General features: G+C 32.0%; 2 protein-coding genes across 2 annotated transcripts; both read right to left on the bottom strand.

The window, feature by feature from the left end:
• Positions 1 to 3,231: 3,231 nt before the first annotated feature.
• On the bottom strand, positions 3,232 to 8,021 carry LOC105141846 (G-type lectin S-receptor-like serine/threonine-protein kinase At4g03230). The gene is made up of 9 exons (XM_011049219.1): positions 7,170 to 8,021; positions 5,544 to 6,187; positions 4,889 to 5,374; positions 4,641 to 4,766; positions 4,342 to 4,550; positions 4,047 to 4,257; positions 3,707 to 3,944; positions 3,391 to 3,541; positions 3,232 to 3,318 (listed from the first exon to the last, which is right to left on the bottom strand). Exons 1-9 carry the CDS (start codon positions 7,865 to 7,867, stop codon positions 3,232 to 3,234), a joined length of 2,850 nt encoding a protein of 949 aa, XP_011047521.1. The 5' UTR covers positions 7,868 to 8,021.
• A 4,919-nt stretch (positions 8,022 to 12,940) lies between these two features.
• Positions 12,941 to 14,188, bottom strand: LOC105141832 (G-type lectin S-receptor-like serine/threonine-protein kinase At4g03230). The gene is made up of 3 exons (XM_011049202.1): positions 13,946 to 14,188; positions 13,632 to 13,782; positions 12,941 to 13,559 (listed from the first exon to the last, which is right to left on the bottom strand). The coding sequence occupies exons 1-3, from the start codon at positions 14,167 to 14,169 to the stop codon at positions 13,215 to 13,217; spliced, it is 720 nt and encodes a 239-aa protein (XP_011047504.1). The 5' UTR covers positions 14,170 to 14,188; the 3' UTR covers positions 12,941 to 13,214.
• Between the last annotated feature and the right edge of the window lie 6,982 nt (positions 14,189 to 21,170).

Raw genomic sequence — 21,170 nt, 5'->3', positions numbered from 1 at the left:
TTAATAAATAAAATTATATAAATATTATTTAATAGTTCATATAATCATTTTCATCTTAGTATTCAGGTTCAGCATCAGGCTGCCCTGCTTTCGTCGATTTTAACTCCAAGAAGTTCTGATCCACATCGTTGCTGCGCGAAGGTGACAATCTTTCAAACCCCTCTGAAAAGTTTCCTAATTTCCAATTATCGGGAGACTTGGGCTGAAATCCAGGCAAATACTCGCGAGGAATCCTATTTAGACTATTGCAGCTACCAAAAGTCCCCAAAGCATCAAATACACTTCATCGATCACTTGGTTCCCACCAGTAAGATAAAATATTGGAATGGGAAAAAAACTGACAAAACCTGATTAAGTTTTTTTTTTTTTAATGTTTTTTATTCTGAGATCCATCTTTTTTATATTTTTTATTTGGCAATTAATTTTTTTAAAAGTTTATTATATAAATATTAAAAAAAATATTTTATTTTTTTAATATACAATTTAAAGTCTTTCAATATATATATTTTATATTGACAAAAAAAGATTTATTTTTTTTAATGTATAATAAAAAAATTTAATTTAAATACTTTAACTTTAAAAATACTAACATAATATCTTTTCAAAATAAAATAAAAAAATTTTAAATAAATTTTTAAATTTTATTATTTATAACATGTATAGTCTATATTTATATAAATTATTTTTAATTTTTTTTATATAAAATATTAAAAATTTAAAATTAATTTAAGTTAATTTAATTTAAATTAACCCATATAATTTAGAACCGACATGTCAATTTTCAGATCAATTCCAATAACTATGACCGATGGTAATAGAGTTATGGTGGTGGGGGTGGTAACGAAGATAGTAATTGTAAAGTGAAAAGTAATGATGGCAACAGCGATAATGATTTTGCATGTAGTGATGATGATACGACTTTTAATGGTTAGGATTGTTGAATGATTTTGTGTATAAATTATTATTTAAAAAATATTTTAAAAAAATATAAAAAATATAAAAAATATTTTATCTTGTAAAATATTTTATTCAAAACAAATTCCTTCTTCAACTACCCATAAATAATTAAATTGTGCTTGCGACAGGCGAACGTGTTCTTTTCTTTTACAAGTCTTGGCTCTGCTTTCCCACGCAAATTTTTTCTTTGGCGCCAAGGGCCCGTCAAGGCATTTTTCAACTTTATGCATTCATGCTTTCATGTCCACTCGTTCTGTAAGTATACCCTTCATTTTGACAAAACCCACTATTTCCATCCTATATTTTCACCAACTTGTCAAAAGAGTCCCTCCATTATTAATTTTGTCAATTGAGCATATGTTTTTTCAATTTCAGTCAAATGAGTAAAATTTTCCGAAATTAAAGATTTATCTCTATCAATTGAGAATTCTTCATCACAGCCTGGGTTGAGTAGAGTTTAACAACATTATCACTGACTGGTTGTAAGCAAATGGAGAAGAGTGATAAGGAATCAAATATCCATGGAATTCCATACTTAACAGACAGAAACTAGATTTGCTTCCTGCGTTCTGACACGATCTGGAATTATTATTTTTTATGTTAAAAAACTGCAAAAAAAAAAACTCAGGCTCAATTGGTAACTTAAATAATATAAATAAAAAAATACAACAATAATAAATAAACTAAAAAAAATTAACAACAAATAAAAGCTAAACAGAAATTGATACAAGTCTATCTAGATTATTAAATATCCCAAAGTTAAAAGGGCAAAACTAAAAAAAATATTATTTTGAAAAAGCAAAAATCATGGTTAAAATAAGCTAATCTGCAAACTATGTGAACTGTCATATAAGATTAGGATAATATCATGAAAATAAAAATAAATAAATAAAGTTTGAAAAACAATTCCTAACAAATCAAAAGAAAATAAAAAGTTGAAACTCAATTACTATCTTCATTATTATTAAAAAAAAAAACAAATCAACACATTAACCTTTAAAATCAATGAATCAAGTCATGAACTCGAGATTAATATCATAAAAAACAAACTATAAAATAAAACTCTAAAAAAAAATCAACAAATGTTAATCTTTAAAATCAGTGAATTAGGTTATGAACTCGAGATTAATGCCATAGAAACAAATAGTAAAATATCACAAAGAAAAACTCTAAAAAAAATTAACTTAAAAAAAAAAGAGGAAGCAAACTAGGGCAAATTTTTTAAACTTGATTTAATCTTTAAAACTCATATCTTGTGAAATTTTAGATTGCATTGAATCAATAAGCATAATTCTCAATTAGTTTAGCATATCAATTTTATAAACTTTTTTTAAAAAAAAAATGAAGATTAAATTTGATTAAAAAATCTCAAAGGAGGGTGAAATAGTAAAACAAAATCAATTTAAAAATGATTTCAAACAAAATAAATAACAATAAAAAAATAAATATTAAATTTAAGAGATCAGAAAATTGTACGGCAATGAAATTAAATAATCTTCTTTAAATATGCAACTATCTTTTTGACATAAAAATAAATGTGCATGCCTAGATATTAATATTGGTGTGACTATGTTTGGGGCAATATGATCCTTTTCTAGCCTATAAATAAATGTCGTGTTATTATTTTCCCTCCCATAATTGTTTCTAGCTACTCTATATACCTCCAAAGAGTTGCTAAAGATTTAAATTGCATTAAAGAAACGGTATTTTTATATTGAGTTCTTCGTATTTATATAGCTATCTCGAGTTCATGACCTGATTCACGACTAAAAAAGGAACTTCAAAATGCAGAGTCTAAAGAAGACCACAAAAAGAAGAAAAAAGCATGGTGAAAGAAGGGTCGTGCAGTTGGCTTGATTTGTCAGAAGAGATTGTTTTTACCATGATTTAAGTAATATGCAGCTGCAATGGTTGGTGAATTATGAGGGGTGGTTGAAAATTATATGATGCTTTTTCTCCTTAAAGAGATATTGGGGATTATTTGGTGATAACCTGTTAAAACCATGGGCACCCTGTATGGGTTATGATGCTCAAAAAGGGTTAATGTCGCCTAAGAAGAAATACTACTGTGTGGAATCTGATCAAGCAACTTGAAACAGCTTGAAAGTGTTCAAAGTTTGCTAAGACTATAAATTTAAACGAATTGATAATAACAAAGTAGAACACTTGAAAGAAAAATTGTTTACGGGGAATTACACAGATACAATAATGAAGTTCTGAGATGGGTTTTGGTTACAATTTCAGAACAGGAGGACTAATTAGACACGAATTCTGTCATGGAAAAACATGAGATTTTACAAGGAAACGTAATGTCTCATCCATTAAATCCAATGCCTTTTCTTCTCTCCATAATCTCCAAGCCTGGAATTTTGAAGTTTAAGTCAGCAGCGCTTATCAAATGATAAAACATTATATTAGAACGGTTGAACTTACATAAGCTAGAAGGCTTTGGGCTTCATCAGAATTAAAATACCCTGTGTTCCTTTTCCCACTAAGAATCTCAAGTACAACCACGCCGAAACTAAAAACATCAGATTTGACAGAGAACAAGCCATCTAATGCGTACTCTGGCGACATGTAGCCACTGCATTACAACAATTTTCACAAGAATCATTAACTCAGCTGGAGACAGACACCTAATTCAGAATTAACCATGACATGATTGTAGGATTGGAGGCCGCAAAAAGAGAGTGTTCGCATATGAATGTATGTCTGATGAATATCAATGTTGATAGGATCTGAAACTTACTAAGTTCCAACAACTCTGTTTGTGCTCCCTTCGGTTTGTTTGCCTTCGAACATCCTTGCCAATCCAAAGTCAGAAATTTTGGGATTCATTTCCGCATCTAATAAAATGTTGCTCGTTTTCATATCACGATGAATAATCCTGAGTCTAGAATCTTGGTGGAGATAAAGAAGACCTCTAGCAACTCCTAAAATGATATCAAAGCGCATCTCCCAATTCAGTAACATTCCGAGATCTCGATCTTCAGCGGTTTTCCATTTCCATAAGAACAAAAATTAGCAAGCATGAGTGCTGCAAACGTACATTTATAAAACAAAAATGATGAATCTGTTTAGAGACTAACCAAATATGAAGGAATCTAAGCTTTTGTTGGGCATATATTCATAGAGTAAAATCTTTTCATCCCCTTTAATGCAATAGCCTACTAGTCTGACAAGATCGCGATGCTGCAATCTAGCAATCAAAATCACCTCATTCTTAAACTCCTCTAGGCCTTGTCCTGAAACACTAGAGAGTCGTTTTATTGCAATTTCTTGACCTCCTGGAAATTTTCCCTGAAACCAAAGTTGCCATGCAGGTAAAATTCAGCCAGAAAACTTGTCAGACACAAAAATTCCAATGATTAACGTAAATTTTACTTTGTAAACAGGTCCGAAGCCCCCTCTTCCAAGCTTGTTTGCTTCTGAAAAATAATCCGTAGCCCCTAGTATGCTGTCTAAATCAAAGAAAGGTACATCTATGCCCTTCTTATCTTCTTCCTTGAACTCTTCTGCATCCATCAAGTTCTCGACCCGTTTCTCAGTGCCATACAAAAGAGCTGCATTTCTTTCAGTAATTTGCTGCCTTTCTGAAATTTCAACAAGACAACTGCTAATTACATTAGGAATCCCTTAAAAACTTCGATACCAACTTACACGTGGAAAATTTGTCTAGTTACCTCGTCGTTTGGCCTTCTTTCTCATCAAAATGCAGATGTAAAGGAAGATACTTGATAGAACTATGACACTAGCAATTGCAACTCCTACAATCAAAGACAATGGTTTTTTTTTTCTCGAAGATCCTCCTGCTTGTCCATAGATAAATTCAAGAAAGAATACGGGGTATGCGCATTATAATAAATTAAACTGGATGAAACTTATGGTTTTCACTACGTTTGCAGTTTGAAGCAAGATATAGAGTGCTCACCATGAACGCAATTTAGAGCCATGCCATCCCACCAAAAATTTGAATTGCAGAGGCATCTCGCTGTACCATTTCCTGTTGCAGTGCAAGTTGAATTTGGCCAATCGTCGCAGTCTGAAGACGAAGAGCAGACTGGCTCTGGAGGTGGCTCCCAACCAATTTCTATTTCTACCAGACCTTGAGATGAGACGTTGGAAATAAAATTTTCTGCCACGGGTTTAGAGGCGTTCATCTTAAATGGAAATGACGTGTTGAACTTCCTTTGACATCTTGTACTGGCATTGCAATCATCTACAATAACAAATGTTCTTCTATCTGGATTGATGGTGGTGACATTATAGGTGCCGTTGTGTGTCTTAAAGCTGAGTTTTCTTGTGGAATTATCGCAGTTAAAACTGAAGTATATGGGGTCACCACAATGTGATCCGGCACTTAGGGGATAAGGAATCACATTTATGCCACAAGGCTCACAGCTTTTAGCCTTCGGTTCTGCAAAAAATGGAGCTTTTTTAAGGTATGAAACAGTACTGATTCAGTTCAGTTATGAATTAAGTCCACTGCTTGTTTGCAATCTTGTATCAGAGAAAATTATCCTTGACGTAATTCCACAATCTTGTAGTGACAAAAGGAGAAAGAACAAGTCGAAAGAAGGAAGTACCTATGTCAGCAATGGTGACACGAACAAACAGATCGAGCCCACCATCAGAATAGTCCTCCTGAAGATCTTTAAGATCATTCATCCAGATCAAGCAACTGTTGCTGCTAGGTTGTCTGTCCCTATTGACTCCCCCCTTCACAAAGGAATGAGCTTGGCATCGGCACTTACGGAAACACTCCTCTCTGCATTGCTTTTCATCCTTAACCACAACTTCAGTGTCTTGTTGCCCAACTCTCATCATCTTCAAGCTCAAGAAGGTCTCATGTTTCCCACATACGGCAGAGCTTCTGATGCAACCACCCGAGAAATCTCTTTTCGTCCAATTTTCCTGTGAGTTAGGCTCAAATCCTGGCAAACATCTGCAATCCAAACTATTGTATAGATTGCAGCTGCCAAAATTTCCACAGGCATTAAACACGCTGCATTTGTCTCGCGGCTCCCACCATAGCTTAGACCAATTTGTATTATAGCTCCAGTATTGTAGCTCCCCTTTAAAGTCCAACCTAATCCTTGTATTATTATAATCTGAGGGTGATAGACTTGGTCCTTTGATTTTTGAAGTTGAATTGGAAGCAGAAATGGATTTAAATCTTCTGGTGAAGCTCGACAGAAAAAATGCTATTCCAGCAGGCATTCTTTCTGAGTTGATGGTGGTGACATTATAGGTGCCGTTGTGTGTCTTAAAGCTGAGTTTTCTTGTGGAATTATCGCAGTTAAAACTGAAGTATATGGGGTCACCACAATGTGATCCGGCACTTAGGGGATAAGGAATCACATTTATGCCACAAGGCTCACAGCTTTTAGCCTTCGGTTCTGCAAAAAATGGAGCTTTTTTAAGGTATGAAACAGTACTGATTTAGTTCAGTTATGAATTAAGTCCACTGCTTGTTTGCAATCTTCTATCAGAGAAAATTATCCTTGACGTAATTCCACAATCTTGTAGTGACAAAAGGAGAAAGAACAAGTCGAAAGAAGGAAGTACCTATGTCAGCAATGGTGACACGAACAAACAGATCGAGCCCACCATCAGAATAGTCCTCCTGAAGATCTTTAAGATCATTCATCCAGATCAAGCAACTGTTGCTGCTAGGTTGTCTGTCCCTATTGACTCCCCCCTTCACAAAGGAATGAGCTTGGCATCGGCACTTACGGAAACACTCCTCTCTGCATTGCTTTTCATCCTTAACCACAACTTCAGTGTCTTGTTGCCCAACTCTCATCATCTTCAAGCTCAAGAAGGTCTCATGTTTCCCACATACGGCAGAGCTTCTGATGCAACCACCCGAGAAATCTCTTTTCGTCCAATTTTCCTGTGAGTTAGGCTCAAATCCTGGCAAACATCTGCAATCCAAACTATTGTATAGATTGCAGCTGCCAAAATTTCCACAGGCATTAAACACGCTGCATTTGTCTCGCGGCTCCCACCATAGCTTAGACCAATTTGTATTATAGCTCCAGTATTGTAGCTCCCCTTTAAAGTCCAACCTAATCCTTGTATTATTATAATCTGAGGGTGATAGACTTGGTCCTTTGATTTTTGAAGTTGAATTGGAAGCAGAAATGGATTTAAATCTTCTGGTGAAGCTCGACAGAAAAAATGCTATTCCAGCAGGCATTCTTTCTGAGCTAAAGAAATCACTTGACTCCCCACTAGTCCAATGCGTTATATAGTCATTGACGATAACAAACTGGTTCGTTTCTTCATCAAACTGAAATGTGAAGTTACCTTCTTTTGGATCAACTTGACTTTTCCATGAAGTCAATTTTAGATTCCCACTTCTCTTCATACCTGAAAGAAATGTATCAGTTGGATGTTCAAAGCTTTGCCATAGAATAGTTGTCGAAACGGTATTACTATCACCAAAAACCAAGTTCCCAGAATCTAAGAGCTTAGCCAACCGATACTCTGGTTTTGATGTTGATTCAAGCCTTGTAGACCACACAGGACCTCCACTTTTATTCAAAATCTTGAGATTTCCATCACCTGTGACAGCCAAAACTCCTCCATCATCAAGAAGTGGGCTTTTCCGATTGGCAACCCACACAACTATTGGTGGATTCGACCTATGATACCAAATTGCTACATAGCTTTCGTAAACAGAACCTTGTTCAGGAGTATAGAACCCCAGTTCAAACCTTTGTCCTGCTGAAACAAGAGTTTCTCCACCATCATTTCTAATCGAACCTCTAGGATATGTGATGGTATCTCTAGCAAAGCAACATAAAAGGGAGAAGCATAATAAGAAAGCATAAGAAAAGAAAACGGTTGATAGCATGCTATGCATTGCACATCGATCTCTCTGGTTAAGACCTCTTCTTACCATCAACCATGAATGTATCACTAAGGTCAACTGCAAAGCAAATTTTCACTGCACTTGTTCTTTGTTGACGCTGACCATAAAGGAAGGGAGAGGGCGCTTTACTAAACTTGGATTAATTTAGAATAGGCAATCATTTGAACACCACAACATTTTCCCAGTCATCGACAAAAATTTAACATTAGGAATGAGTTAACATTTTAAAGTATTTTTTATTTTAAAATATATTAAAATAATATTTTTTTTATTTTTTAAATTGATATTAATATATTAAATTAATTTAAAAACATATAAAATAATTTAAAATAAAAAATAAAAAATGTAATAAAACATAGTTTGTAACACAATTCTAAATAACTATATCAATCTTATTTTTTTTAATGATAATATCGATGATTATAGAGTTACAGTAGTGAGGTGATAATAAAAATAATAATGATAAAGTAAGAGATAATGATGTGAACAGTGATAATAATATTACACGGATTGAGATGATAAGATTTTGATGGTTAAGATTGTTAGGATGATTTTGTGTTTAAATTATTATTTTTAAAATATGTTATCTTGTAAAATATTTTATATGAAATAATTTATTTTTAAACTACTCATAAATAATTAAATTGCTTGCAATAGGTGTTTCTTTTTATTGGTGTTGATATTCAAACTAGTTTATGTATATTTTAATTAATTTTATGAACTTCAAAATTAATTATATAAATTTTTAATAATAAAATTTATAAAATTTAAATTATTAATTTTTTTAAAATAAATTTAAAATTTAATTAGCTATGCTATCAAGTTACACCAAGCGTTTTAGATTAATGTGGGTGTCCGGGCCAGCTTGTGCGCACCACCACTAATCCCACGGGTCCTGAAGTTAACGATCATATAAATTTCCAGTGACCATCATATAAGCAACCAAAAACTCAAACCTGAGATCACAAAGAAAACAAATCTCTTAATTCCAAATTCTTACCGGTTGGCCACCATCTATATAGTTGCAAGTGTTCTTTTCTTTTACAAGTCTTGGCTATCCTTTCCCACGCAATTATTTTTATGTGGCAACAAGGGTCCGTCAAGGCATTTTTCAACTTTATGCAGTCATGCTTTCAAGTCCACTCGTTCTCCAAGTATACCCTTCATTTTGACAAAACCCACTATTTCTATCCTATATTTTCACCAACTTGTCTAAAGAGCCGCGCCATTATTAATTAAGTCAATTGAGCACATGTTTATCTCAATTTCAATCAATTGAGTAAAATTGTCCGAAATTGAAGATTTATCTCGATCAACTGAGAATTCTTCATCACAGCCTGAGCCGAGTTTAACAACATTATCACTAATTGTTAGTTGTTAGCAAATGGAGAAGAGTGATAAGGAATCAAACATCCATGGAATTCAACAGAAACTAGATTTACGACCTGTGTTCTGCCATGACGTGGAATTATTATTTTTTATGTAAAAAAACATTGAAAAAAATTGAGATTCAAGTTATTAGTTCAATGGGTAATTTAAATAATATAAAATAAAAAAATTGACAACAAATAAAAACTAAAAATAAATTGATCCACGTCCATTTGGATCACTAAATAATCCAAAGTTAAAGGCCAAAACTGGAAAAACAATAAGTTAAAATGGATTTACTTGCAAACTCTGCGACCCTTGATATAAGATTGGATAATCTCATATAAATAAAAACGGGAAAATTTTTTTAAAAAGAAATTCCTAACAAATCAAATGAGAACAAAAAAAGTTGATCTAAGCTAACTTAGATCAAGATGCAAAATCTTTGATCTAGTCGTGACCAGGGTAATTATGTTTTTAAAAAATGAATAAAATTATAAAGTTTAATTATCGAACAACTTAATGTTGAAGGAAAAAAAATTAAAAAAATTAATTAAAAAAAGCTATCAAAAAATCTGAATTAACTCAGGTTAACCCGCTAACTAGACAATCATGGGCATTGAATCAAGTTAACCCGATACAAGGAAAGGAAACAAAAGATGAAGACCGATTTCCTATATAGTTAATGTTGAATGATGAAATTGAAATAAATTAATTTTTAAAAAAAGGACAAAATAAGTTAACACACGTTAACCTTTAAAATCAGCGAATCTGATCATGAACTTGAGACTAATGTCATAAAAGGCAAACCGTAAAATATAACAAAGCAAAACTATGAGGAAAAAGTTAAAAAAATCAACTTAAAAAAAAAACTAGGACAAATCTCCTGAACTTGATTTAATATCTAAAACTTACACCTTGTGAAATTCTATACTCGCGTTGAATCAATAAACATAGTTCCTAATCAATTTAAGATATCAATTTTAAAAGCTTTCTAAAGCTAAAAAAAATTTTAAAAGAATGAAAACCTAATTTGATAGAAAAAACATAAAGAAGGAGTGAAATCATAAAATAAAATCAATTTAAAGAATAATCTCAAACAAAATAAATAGTAATAAAAAGAATGAATATCAAATTTAAAAGATGAGAGAATTGAAGGGAGATAAAATTGAAAAGGCATTCCAATTTTATAAATTATTCAAGATTAAAAAAAATATAATAAAAAACAAGGACAAAATCTAATAAATGAACAAGTTAAAGGGTTGTTTGGAATTTTCAAGGAGCTATCATGAAAATCTAGGAAAAAAGAGAAAAAAATAGAAAAACAATATTCAGCAGCGTCACACAATAAGTATCTTGAAACACGGTGTGTGTTTATTTCTCGAAAAGTGGTTTTTAGAAAATTATTTTCCAAACTTTTCTGTGTTTGTTTGTCATTAGAAAAGTTGGTCAATAAAAAACATTTTTTAATTAAAAAAAAAATTGGCTTAGTTTCGAAGAAAGTGTTTTCCTACAAAATTTATGCAAAAAACACTTTCCGGAAATTATGAAAAATTTAAAAATATTATATTATTTTCTGATTATATCAAAATCGGTCCTCAAACTTTTAATTGTTGTATATATTTTGTTTTGAATATTTATTTTTCAATTTCATCTCTTAAAATTTAATTTTTATATTAACTTTGGTTCTTATTTTTATAATTATTATTTATTTTTTTCTTATCATTTATTTATTGAAATTTTTAATCTATCAAGTTTGATTTTCATTCTTTTGATTGTTACTTATTTTATTTGAAATAATTTATGACATGTTAATTATTATTATTTTAATTTTTTCAACTTTTATTTTTTTATTATTTAGATTTGATTTATATTATTTTAATTATTATTTATTTTATTTGAGATAATTTATAAATTTTTTTTTTTAATTTCATTCTTATTTAACCTTTTAATTTGTAAGATTTGTTCCTCATTATTTTAATAAACTTGAAAAAAATAAAATATTAATAAATTATTTTTCATTATATTTTTTATAACATAACTAAATACTAAAAAATATTTTTCAATTTATTTTTTATTATATTATTAAACTTTAAAAAATAATTTATTTTTTTAGAGTTTATTTAAAAAAAAAAAACTACTCAGTAGAGAAGGTGGCTCTTGGTGGATGGGTTGCCGTCGTAAGCACCGCTTGAAAAGCATGGGAGCCCGAGCCACTCACTGGTTGTGTCCCGCATATATCATCCATGCTTTTTTAATATTTAATATTTATTAATATAAAACAATAACACTGAACTAACACAATATTACCAAAAAAATCATGTTAAAAAGACCAAAAAAAAAACATCCTTGAAAAGAGTTTATTTGATTTTATCTGGAAAGGAAATAATATAATTACATTATTTTTAAAAACTAAAATAGAAAAACGCCCCTGAATAGTAATTTGTTCGTAGAGTTACAATAAACTTTGCTGTGCAAGAAAAACAAAAATAACTAATTTAACCTTGTAAAGACAAATATTTCACTCTATAAAGTTGATCTCGCCTTCAATATCTACGATAAATCTCTTTTTGGTTTTTCTTAACAAGGACTGGGACCACCTGCCCCAGATTGTCTGGTGGGCCATTTCATTACACGCTCATCACGACGCTCTTGTTCGTATATGGACCGGTTTTTCTTTTCTTTTATTTTACTTTAACAATTCTCTAATTAAATAATCTACTTTACATAAAAATAAAGGTGAATGCCTAGATATTAATACTAGTGTGACTATGTTTGGGGCAATATGATTCTTTTCTAGCCTATAAATAAATGTCGTGTTATTATTTTCCCTCCCATTATTGTTTCTAGCTGCTCTAATATACCTCCAATGAGTTGCTAAAGTTTTAAATTCTATTAAAAAATGATATTTTTATATTCAGTTATCTTATTTATATAGCTATCCTATTATTGATACCATGAGATCCCTAGCCAAGACAGACAAAGTATACCACAAAGTTTAATCCCAAAAATAATAGAATTAAAAAAAAAACTTAAAGAACCAAAAAGAACTGAAGGACTAAGGAAAAAAACTCCATTACAATTCGTAGTGTTTTCTCTTTAGGTGAACATGACTTTTGCCGGTAAGCCCACCAAGCCCCTGTCCAAAAAACTACAGAGCATCTCCTTAATCAGTCTGGATCAGACATGGCCAACAACCTGGGCTTGACTCCAAACCGGTGGAGAAATGTCTTCCTACTCTTCCTTGACCATTGATAGACGCTGGCTTGGACAAATTGATATTAGGCTGATATCCTTGGACATTCCGAAGATTGGATTGTAGGCAAGGCCAGTATCTGTGCCTATCTGTGCCTTTTTGAAATGGTTTTGGATTCTCCATGGAACCGTTAAAACTGAGTGTAGGAATTTCAAAATGCAGAGTCTAAAGAAGATCACAAAGAGAAGAAAAAAACATGGTGAAAGAAGGATCGTGCAGTTGGCTTGATTTGTCAGAGGAGAATGTTTTTACCATGATTTAAGTAATTTGAAGCTGCAAGAATGGTTGGTGAATTATGCGGGGTGGTTGAAAATTATATGATGCTTTGTCTCCTTGAAGAGATATTGGGGAGGATTATCTGGTGATAACCTGTTAAAACCATTGGCACCCTGTATGGATTATGATGCTCAAAAAGGGTTAATGTCGCCTAAGAAGAAATACTAGTGTGTGGAATCTGATAAAGCAACTTGACACAGCCGTTGAAAGTATTCAAAGTTTGCTAAGACTCTAAATTTAAACGAATTGATAATAACAACGTAGACCACTTGAAAGAAAAATAGTTTACGGGGAATTCCACAGATACAATAATGAAGTTCTGAGATGGGTTTTGATTACAATTTCAGAACAGAAGGACTAATTAGACACGAATTCTGTCATAGAAAAACATAAAATTTTACCAGGAAAAAAAAAGAAGAAACCTTTCCATTTCAAGATTGAGAAACTTTCCAAGATTTTATGCAAATTGACAGGAAATTATCTGCCTTCGTCTGAAGCAATCGCTGTATCGATGCTTCTTTCTTGTTTACTTGAAGATGAAGCTGTGCCAGAAAGGCCTCTCTCTTGTTCCCTTGAAGCAAAATCTGTGCCAGAAAGTCCTCTTCGTATAAAAAAGGCTGGGTTCTTAGGAACCGGCAAGTTTGCACTTTCACTGCTAAGCATCACAACAACATTTGACATGGTCGGACGGTCGGATGGATCATCTTGTACGCATAAGAGTGCAGCATTTACACACCTCAGAAACTCATTGGTGTTGCAAATCTCACGTAATGTCTCGTCCATTAAATCCAATGCCTTGTCTTCTCTCCATAATCTCCAAGCCTGGAATTTTGAAGTTTAAGTCAGCGTAGCTTATCAAATGATAAAACATTAGATTAGCACGGTTGAACTTACATAAGCTAGAAGGCTTTGGGCTTCATCAGAATTAAAATATCCTGTGTTCCTTTTCCCACTAAGAATCTCAAGTACAACCACGCCGAAACTAAAAACATCAGATTTGACAGAGAACAAGCCATCTAATGCGTACTCTGGCGACATGTAGCCACTGCATTACAACAATTTTCACAAGAATCAGTAACTCAGCTGGATTCAGACTCCTAATTCAGCATTAACCGACACATGATTGTAGGAGTGGAGGCTGCAAAAAGAGTTTTTGCATATGAATGTATGTCTGATGAATATCAATGTTGATAGGATCTGATACTTACTAAGTTCCAACAACTCTGTTTGTGCTCCCTTCGGTTTGTTTGCCTTCGAACATCCTTGCCAATCCAAAGTCAGAAATTTTGGGATTCATTTCCGCATCTAATAAAATGTTGCTCGTTTTCATATCACGATGAATAATCCTGAGTCTAGAATCTTGGTGGAGATAAAGAAGACCTCTAGCAACTCCTAAAATGATATCAAAGCGCATCTCCCAATTCAGTAACATTCCGAGATCTCGATCTTCAGAGCTTAGCCAACCCATTCGCTGGTTTTGATGTTAATTGAAGCCCTGTAGACCAAAAAGGATCTCCATTTTTTTCCAAAATCTTGAGATTTCCATCTTCTGTGACAGCCAAAACTGCTCCATCATCAAGAAGTGGGCGGTCTCGATTGGCAACCCACACAACTATTGGTGGATTCGACCTGTAATACCAAATTCCTACATAGCTTCGGTAAACAGAACTTTTTTCGGGAGCAAAGAACCCCAGTTCAAACCTTTTTCCTGCTGAAACAAGAGTTTCTCCACCATCATTAGTAATCAAACTACTAGCATGTGTGATGGTATCTCTAGCAAGGCAACATAAAATGGAGGAGCATGATAAGAAAGCATAAGTGAAGAAAACGTTTGATAGCATGCTATGCATTCAACATGGATCTCTCTGGTTAAGACCTCTTCTTACCATCGACCATGAATGTATCACTCAAGTCAACTGCAAAGCAAATTTTCACTGCACGTGTTCTGTGTTGACGCTTATTTAATTATTTTTTATTTAAAAATATATAAAAATAATATTTTTATTATTTTTAAAAATTATTTTTATATCAACCCAACACAAACAATTTAAAAAAATAAAAATTTAATGAAACACCTTGAAACACAATTCTAAAAAACAATATTAAGCTTAAATTCTTTTTTTATAGTTATTAAACTCCAATTAGCACGATAAATTGATCTAATATCTCAACTATTCTACGTAAAAAAAGATAAAAAAATAATAAAATTTAATTAAATCTTTTTTTCTTCAATGTTTTTTTTAGCTAAAAACCCATCTTTTTTTATATTTTTAATTTGATAATTAACCTTTTCCAATGTTTGCTATATAAATATTAAAAGAATATTTTATTTTTTTAATGTAGAATTTGAAGTTCTTCAATATATATACTTTATGTTAACAAAATAATTATAATTTTTTAATATGTGATAATAAAATTTAATTTTAATACTTTAATTTAAAAAAATAACATACTAACATAGTATCTTTTTAATATAGAATAAAAAAATTTAATTTTTTTTAAAAACTTTATTATTTTTAATATGTATAGGCTATATTTATATAAATTATTTTTTAATTTTTTATATAAAATATTAAAGTTTTAAATATATTTTTTAATTTTTTTAAATTAATTCTAATTAATTTAAATTAATCTAAATCAATCCATATAATTTAGAACACATAGGTCACCTTCCGGATCGATTCCAATAACTATGATGATGATAGAGTTACAGTCGAGGGGGTGGTAATGAAGATAGTAATTGTAAAGTGAAAAATAATGATGGCAACATTGATAATGATTTTGCATGTAGCGATGATAATAAGATGATTTTGTGTATAAATTATTATTTAAAAAATATTTTGTCTTGTAAAATATTTTATTCAAAACAAATTCCTTCTTAAACTACCCATAAATAATTAAATTGTGCTGACGACAGGCGTACGTGTTCTTTTCTTTTACAAGTCTCGGCTCTCGCTTCCCACGCAATTTTTTCAGTGGCAACAAGGGGCCGTCAAGGCATTTTTCAACTTTATGCATTCATGCTTTCATGTCCACTCATTCTGTAAGTATATCCTTCATTTTGACAAAACCCACTATTTCCATCCTATATTTTTACCAACTTGTCAAAAGAGTCCCTCCATTATTAATTTTGTCAATTGAGCATATGTTTTTTCAATTTCAGTCGAATGAGTAAAATTTTCCAAAATTAAAGATTTATCTCTATCAATTGAGAATTCTCCTTCGCAACCTTAGTCATTACCATCAAGTTTTTTGTCATTCTTGAAATATCGTCATTCATCTCATCCTTCCTATTGAGTACAAGTTTTTTTTTCAATTTAGGCAACTTATACTCAATTGATTGAAATGAAAATTATAGATGCTCAATTAAACAAATTGATAGCATGGTATTTTTTTTTCTTAATTGATAACGGCTTTAGCACTTTAGATTAAATGTTGTGAATCATCAAAATTGACAACCTTTTAATTATAATTATTACACCCGATCCGAGATTGACTTAGTCAAGGAACAGGGTCGTAGGTTACATGGATTATTAAAAAATTAAAATTTTAATATTTCATATAAAAAATTAAGAAACCATTCATATAAATATACATTATATATGTTATAAATAATAAAGTTTAAAAAAATATATCAAAAAGTTTTTTATTCAACATTAAAAAAATATTTTTTTATTGTGAACATAAAATATATATATAATAAAAGATTTTAAATCTCACATTGAAAAAATAATTTATTTTTTTAAAAATATATAGTATTATACAAAATACTAAAAGGGATTAGTACCTCTGTGGATTGAAGTATTGTAATGGCAAACCAACCCTTGTCATAGAGTTGCAAGGGCAGCAGGGGAGAGGTGAGGTTGTCTTTTCGCTGGAAAACATTTGGCATTGAAATGGTGGTTGAGAAGAAAATAGTTAACTCAAGTTTTGATGTAGTTGTGGACCCTGGGATATGGATACCTAGCGCTTAGGTTGCCCTGCTTGTACGCTGGGTCAGACCCACACGCCCACGTGGTGTTGAGTCTGGCTTGCCTTATGTTCAAGGCTAATAGATCTTGCATCAGAACATAATTTTCTTGGGTTCTTTGTCGAAACTCAAGGCTATTAGATCTTAAGTTTTTAAATATAATTATTTTCTTATAAATATTATAATTTTTATTATAGTTGAAAGTATTAATATCAAACATATTATATCTTGTGTTTTAAATATTATTAGTTTAATTATAATAAAAAGAATAATATGTATACCCTAAATAATAGTATTGTTGATATTAATACTTTGAATTATACTAAAAATCATAATATTCATAACACAAATAATATTATTTTTAATATTCATACTTTCAATTATAATAATAAAAAAACTTTTGTACTGCAAATAATAAGTTTTATTCCACAAATAGTATTATATTTAGAATTAATACATTTAATGATAATAAAAATAAAAAATTTTGTACTACAAATAATAATATTTTTTATATTAATATATTGAACTACAATAAAAATAAATATTAATACTTTCAATTATAATAAATATAAAAATATTTGTATCAAAATAATAATATTTATACCACAAATAATACTATTTTTAATATTAATACTTTCAATGATATAAAAATAATAATCTTTATACCACAATTAATAATATTTTTGATATTCATGCTTTGAACTCTAATAGAAATATTGATATTTATAACACAAATAATAGTATTTTTAATATTAATATCTTCAATTATAATAAAAATAATAATATGTATGGCACAAATAATAATAATAATAATAATAATAATTTTATCCTTCAAATCAATTATATGGTTTTTCTTTAGTGGTTATTATTATTATATTATATATAAAGCTAAATTATAAGAAAAAAATCATATTCACCAAAACTCATTGCATTGTGAATTACACATTTGGTGGGGCATGGTGTGCTGCAGCCTCAAGCACAAGCATCTGATGCAAGGGCCAGCCATAAAGATTTTCAAAGATGCAAGGGGGAGGTTACACCCCACGCTGTAAATATCTAGCACTAAGGCTATACCCGTGAGCTTGGCTGCCCACCCAAGTCAGCGAGTCTACTGACATACATGTTGGGTCTAGACATGGACCCTTTTATGTTGGGTCAGGTATCTTAACCTAAATTACTTGGGTTTAGATATGAATTCAATCTTTTTTTGTTCAAACACAACCCAATCCTCAACCCTTTACGGTTCAAACATAGAAGGACCCAAACCCCTTGGGTTCGGACACCGTAGGACTCAAACCCCGACCCCTTTGATCAGACACGGCCCCATCTCTAACCCCTTTAGGTCTCCACCCCACCTAACCCCCAACCCCTCTAGGTCTGGACACCGACCCAACCCCTATGGATCCGAACATGGAAGGACCCAAACCCCTAGTTTCGAATATCAAAGGATCCAAATCCATATTGAAAAAATAATTTTTTTAAGAATATAGAGTATATATATTAAAGGATTTCAAATTTCATATTAAAAAATAAAATATTTTTCTAGTATTTATATAATAAATTTTAAAAATGATTAATAACTAACTAAAAAAATATAAAAGAGGGGTTCAGGAAAAAAATCACGTTTGAAGAAAAAAGTCTCATCCGAGTTTACCTAGTTCAACCCGCTAGGTTTTTATACTAGCTAGTCTTTTATATTACCCTAATCTTGCATGCCAGGATACCACCTAGGTTACAGATTCAGCAGCTTCTTACCATGTTACACCTCGACGTGATTTTTACACAACCTATATTGCTAGTGACTTTGGTCAAGTTAGGATGGGAAATCAAGGGATGGCTAGTGTTGGGGGCATTGGAGACATTTGGTTGGAAACCAATACTGGGTGCAAGTTGCTACTCAAAGATGTTAGGCATGTGCCTGATATACACCTACACTTGATCTCTACAGGTACTCTTGATGAAGAAGGCTATCACAATTACTTTAAAGATGGTAAATGGAAGTTGTCTAGAAATTCCCTGATTGTTGCTAAAGGGAAGAAGATGGGTTTCTACATGTCACAAGTCAAGGTGATCAAAGGGAATGTGAATGTAATTAAAGATTGCTCTATTGATCTATGACATAAGCGGCTTAGACATTTGAGTGAGAAAGGCCTTGGCATCCTTGCCAAGAAGAACTACCTTCCATTAAAAGGTATGAACTTGAACATATATACTCCTTGTTTAGTTGGCAAACAACATAGAGTTGTGTTTCAAAGATCACCTTCACATAGAAGATCACATGTTCTTGATTTAGTTTTATTGATGATCACTCCGAAAAATTTAGGCCACTTATTTATATTGATGTTTGCTCTATGATTGGCAAGTCTCTTAGGGGTGCATTGTACTTTGTTAGTTTTATTGATGATCACTCCAAAAAATTTAGGCCACTTATTTAAAATCCAAAGATCAGGTGTTTGATGTTTTTAAGGATTTCCATGCCAGAGTTGAAAGAAAAACTGGTAGAAAGCTGAAATGTATTTGAGCTGATAATGATGGTGAATACAGGGGTCATTTTGAGAAGTATTGCAGGGAACATGGTATCAAGTTGGAGAAGACAGTTCCTAAGACTTCACAGCAGAATGGAGTGGCTGAGAGAATGAACAGAACCATTGTTGAAAGAATTAGATATATGCTCTCTCATGCAAAGCTGCTTAAGTCCTTTTGGGGTGAGGCAATGAAGATTGCAGTTGCTATGATCAACCTTTCTCCATCAGTTCCTCTTGAATTTGATGTTTCAGATAGAGTTTGGAAAGGAAAAGATGTCTCTTATCCAGAACTTAAGAGTGTTTGGATGCAGGACATTTGTACATGTTCCTAAAAATGAAAGGTCTAAGCTTGACAACAAGACAAAGTAGTGCATTTTCTTAGGCTCTGAATATGATGAGTTTGGCTATAGGTTGTGGGATCCAAAGGAGAAGAAAATTATGAGAAGCAGAGATGTTATCTTCTTTGAAGATCAAACCATTAAAGATCAAACCATTGAAGACTTTGAATAGAAAGAGAAAACATAGTCTACTGTTTTTATTCCATCTAATTCAACTTCAAGACCTACTCCACAGTTACCTTTGATGCCTGCTAATCATAGGGGAGACTTGCAAAATGATGACATTGGTGGTTCTCTTACTGAGCCATTAGTTGGTAATCCTGAATCAACTAATGATGATGTTGATGTTATTCCTGAACAGGTTATGCAGGAAGCTTCAAATAAGCCACAATTGAGGAGGTTAACTAAACCTTGCCAACCTTCCACCAGATATTCTCCTCATGAATATGTGTTGGTCATTGATGGGGGAGAGCCAGAATGCTTTAATGAGCTATGTCACATGAGAAGAAAAGTGAGTGGTTGAAAGCAATGCAAGAAGAGATGAAATCCTTGCATGAAAACCATACATTTGAGTTAGTGAAGCTTCCTAAAGGTAAGAGAGCACTCAAAAACAAATGGGTATTCAGGTTGAAAATTGATGAACATTGCTCACAGCCAAGGTACAAGGCAAGATTGGTTGTGAAAGGTTTCAATTAGAAGAAGGGTATTAATTTTGAAGAAATCTTTTCACTAGTGGTTAAGATGTCTTCAATCCAAGTTGTGCTAAGTTTAGCTGTTAGTTTGAATCTTGAAGTTGAACAACTTGATGTGACAACTGTTTTTCTTCATGATGATTTAGATGAGGAAATCTATATGGAGCAGCCTGAAGGGTTTGAAGCAAAAGGTAAAGAGCAGTTAGTTTGCAAGTTGAAAAAGAGCCTATATAGGTTAAAACAAGCTCCAAGACAATGGTATAAGAAGTTTGATTCTTTCATGGTAGATCATGGTTATGACAAGACCACTTCTGATCATTGTGTATTTATGAAAAGGTTTCCAGATGAAAACTTTATTATTCTCTTGTTGTATGTGGATGATATATTGATTGTTGGTCATGATGCTAAGAAGATTCAGATATTGAAGGAAGAGTTGAGCAAGTCTTTTGCAATGAAAGACTTAAAACTGGCAAAACATATTCTTGGCATGAAGATCACACGTGACAGGAAGAAAGGGAAACTTTGGCTATCTCAGGAGAGATATGTTCAGAAGGTACTTAAGAGATTCAATATGAGCAACTCCAAACCTATTTGTTCTCCACTTGCAAGCCACTTTAAACTAAGTTCTAAGTAGTGTCCTTCAAGTGATGAAGAAAAAGATGAGATGAAAAAGGTTCCTTATGCATCCACAGTTGGTAACTTGATGTATGTTATGGTTTGCACAAGGCTGGATATAGCTCATGCAATTGGTGTGGTTAGTCGATTCCTCTACAATCCTAGTAAAGAATATTGGTCAGCAATGAAATGGATACTCATGTATCTCAAAAGTACTTATAGTTTTAGCTTATGTTTTGGTAATGATATGGTAATGATAAACCTATGTTGGATGGATACACAGATGCAGATTT

This window comes from Populus euphratica, unplaced genomic scaffold (assembly GCF_000495115.2).
Source record: "Populus euphratica unplaced genomic scaffold, PopEup_1.0 scaffold132.1, whole genome shotgun sequence".
Taxonomy (NCBI): Eukaryota; Viridiplantae; Streptophyta; class Magnoliopsida; order Malpighiales; family Salicaceae; genus Populus; species Populus euphratica.
The sequence above is the reverse complement of the archived record's forward strand: the minus strand, read 5'-3'. Positions and strand labels throughout refer to the sequence as shown.

Bases quoted from the DNA above. Each gene is read 5' to 3' on its own strand.
- LOC105141846 (XM_011049219.1), bottom strand. From the start codon at position 7,867: ATGGTAAGAAGAGGTCTTAACCAGAGAGATCGATGTGCAATGCATAGC. The intron at 6,188-7,169 runs CTCAGAAAGAAT...CACCACCATCAA, and splicing joins GAGTCAAGTGATTTCTTTAG to CTCAGAAAGAATGCCTGCTG. The intron at 4,258-4,341 runs GTAAAATTTACG...CTTTGGTTTCAG, and splicing joins GCTTCGGACCTGTTTACAAA to GGAAAATTTCCAGGAGGTCA.
- LOC105141832 (XM_011049202.1), bottom strand. From the start codon at position 14,169: ATGTTACTGAATTGGGAGATGCGCTTTGATATCATTTTAGGAGTTGCT. The intron at 13,783-13,945 runs GTAAGTATCAGA...GTTGTAATGCAG, and splicing joins AACAGAGTTGTTGGAACTTA to TGGCTACATGTCGCCAGAGT. The intron at 13,560-13,631 runs GTAAGTTCAACC...TCAAAATTCCAG, and splicing joins CCCAAAGCCTTCTAGCTTAT to GCTTGGAGATTATGGAGAGA.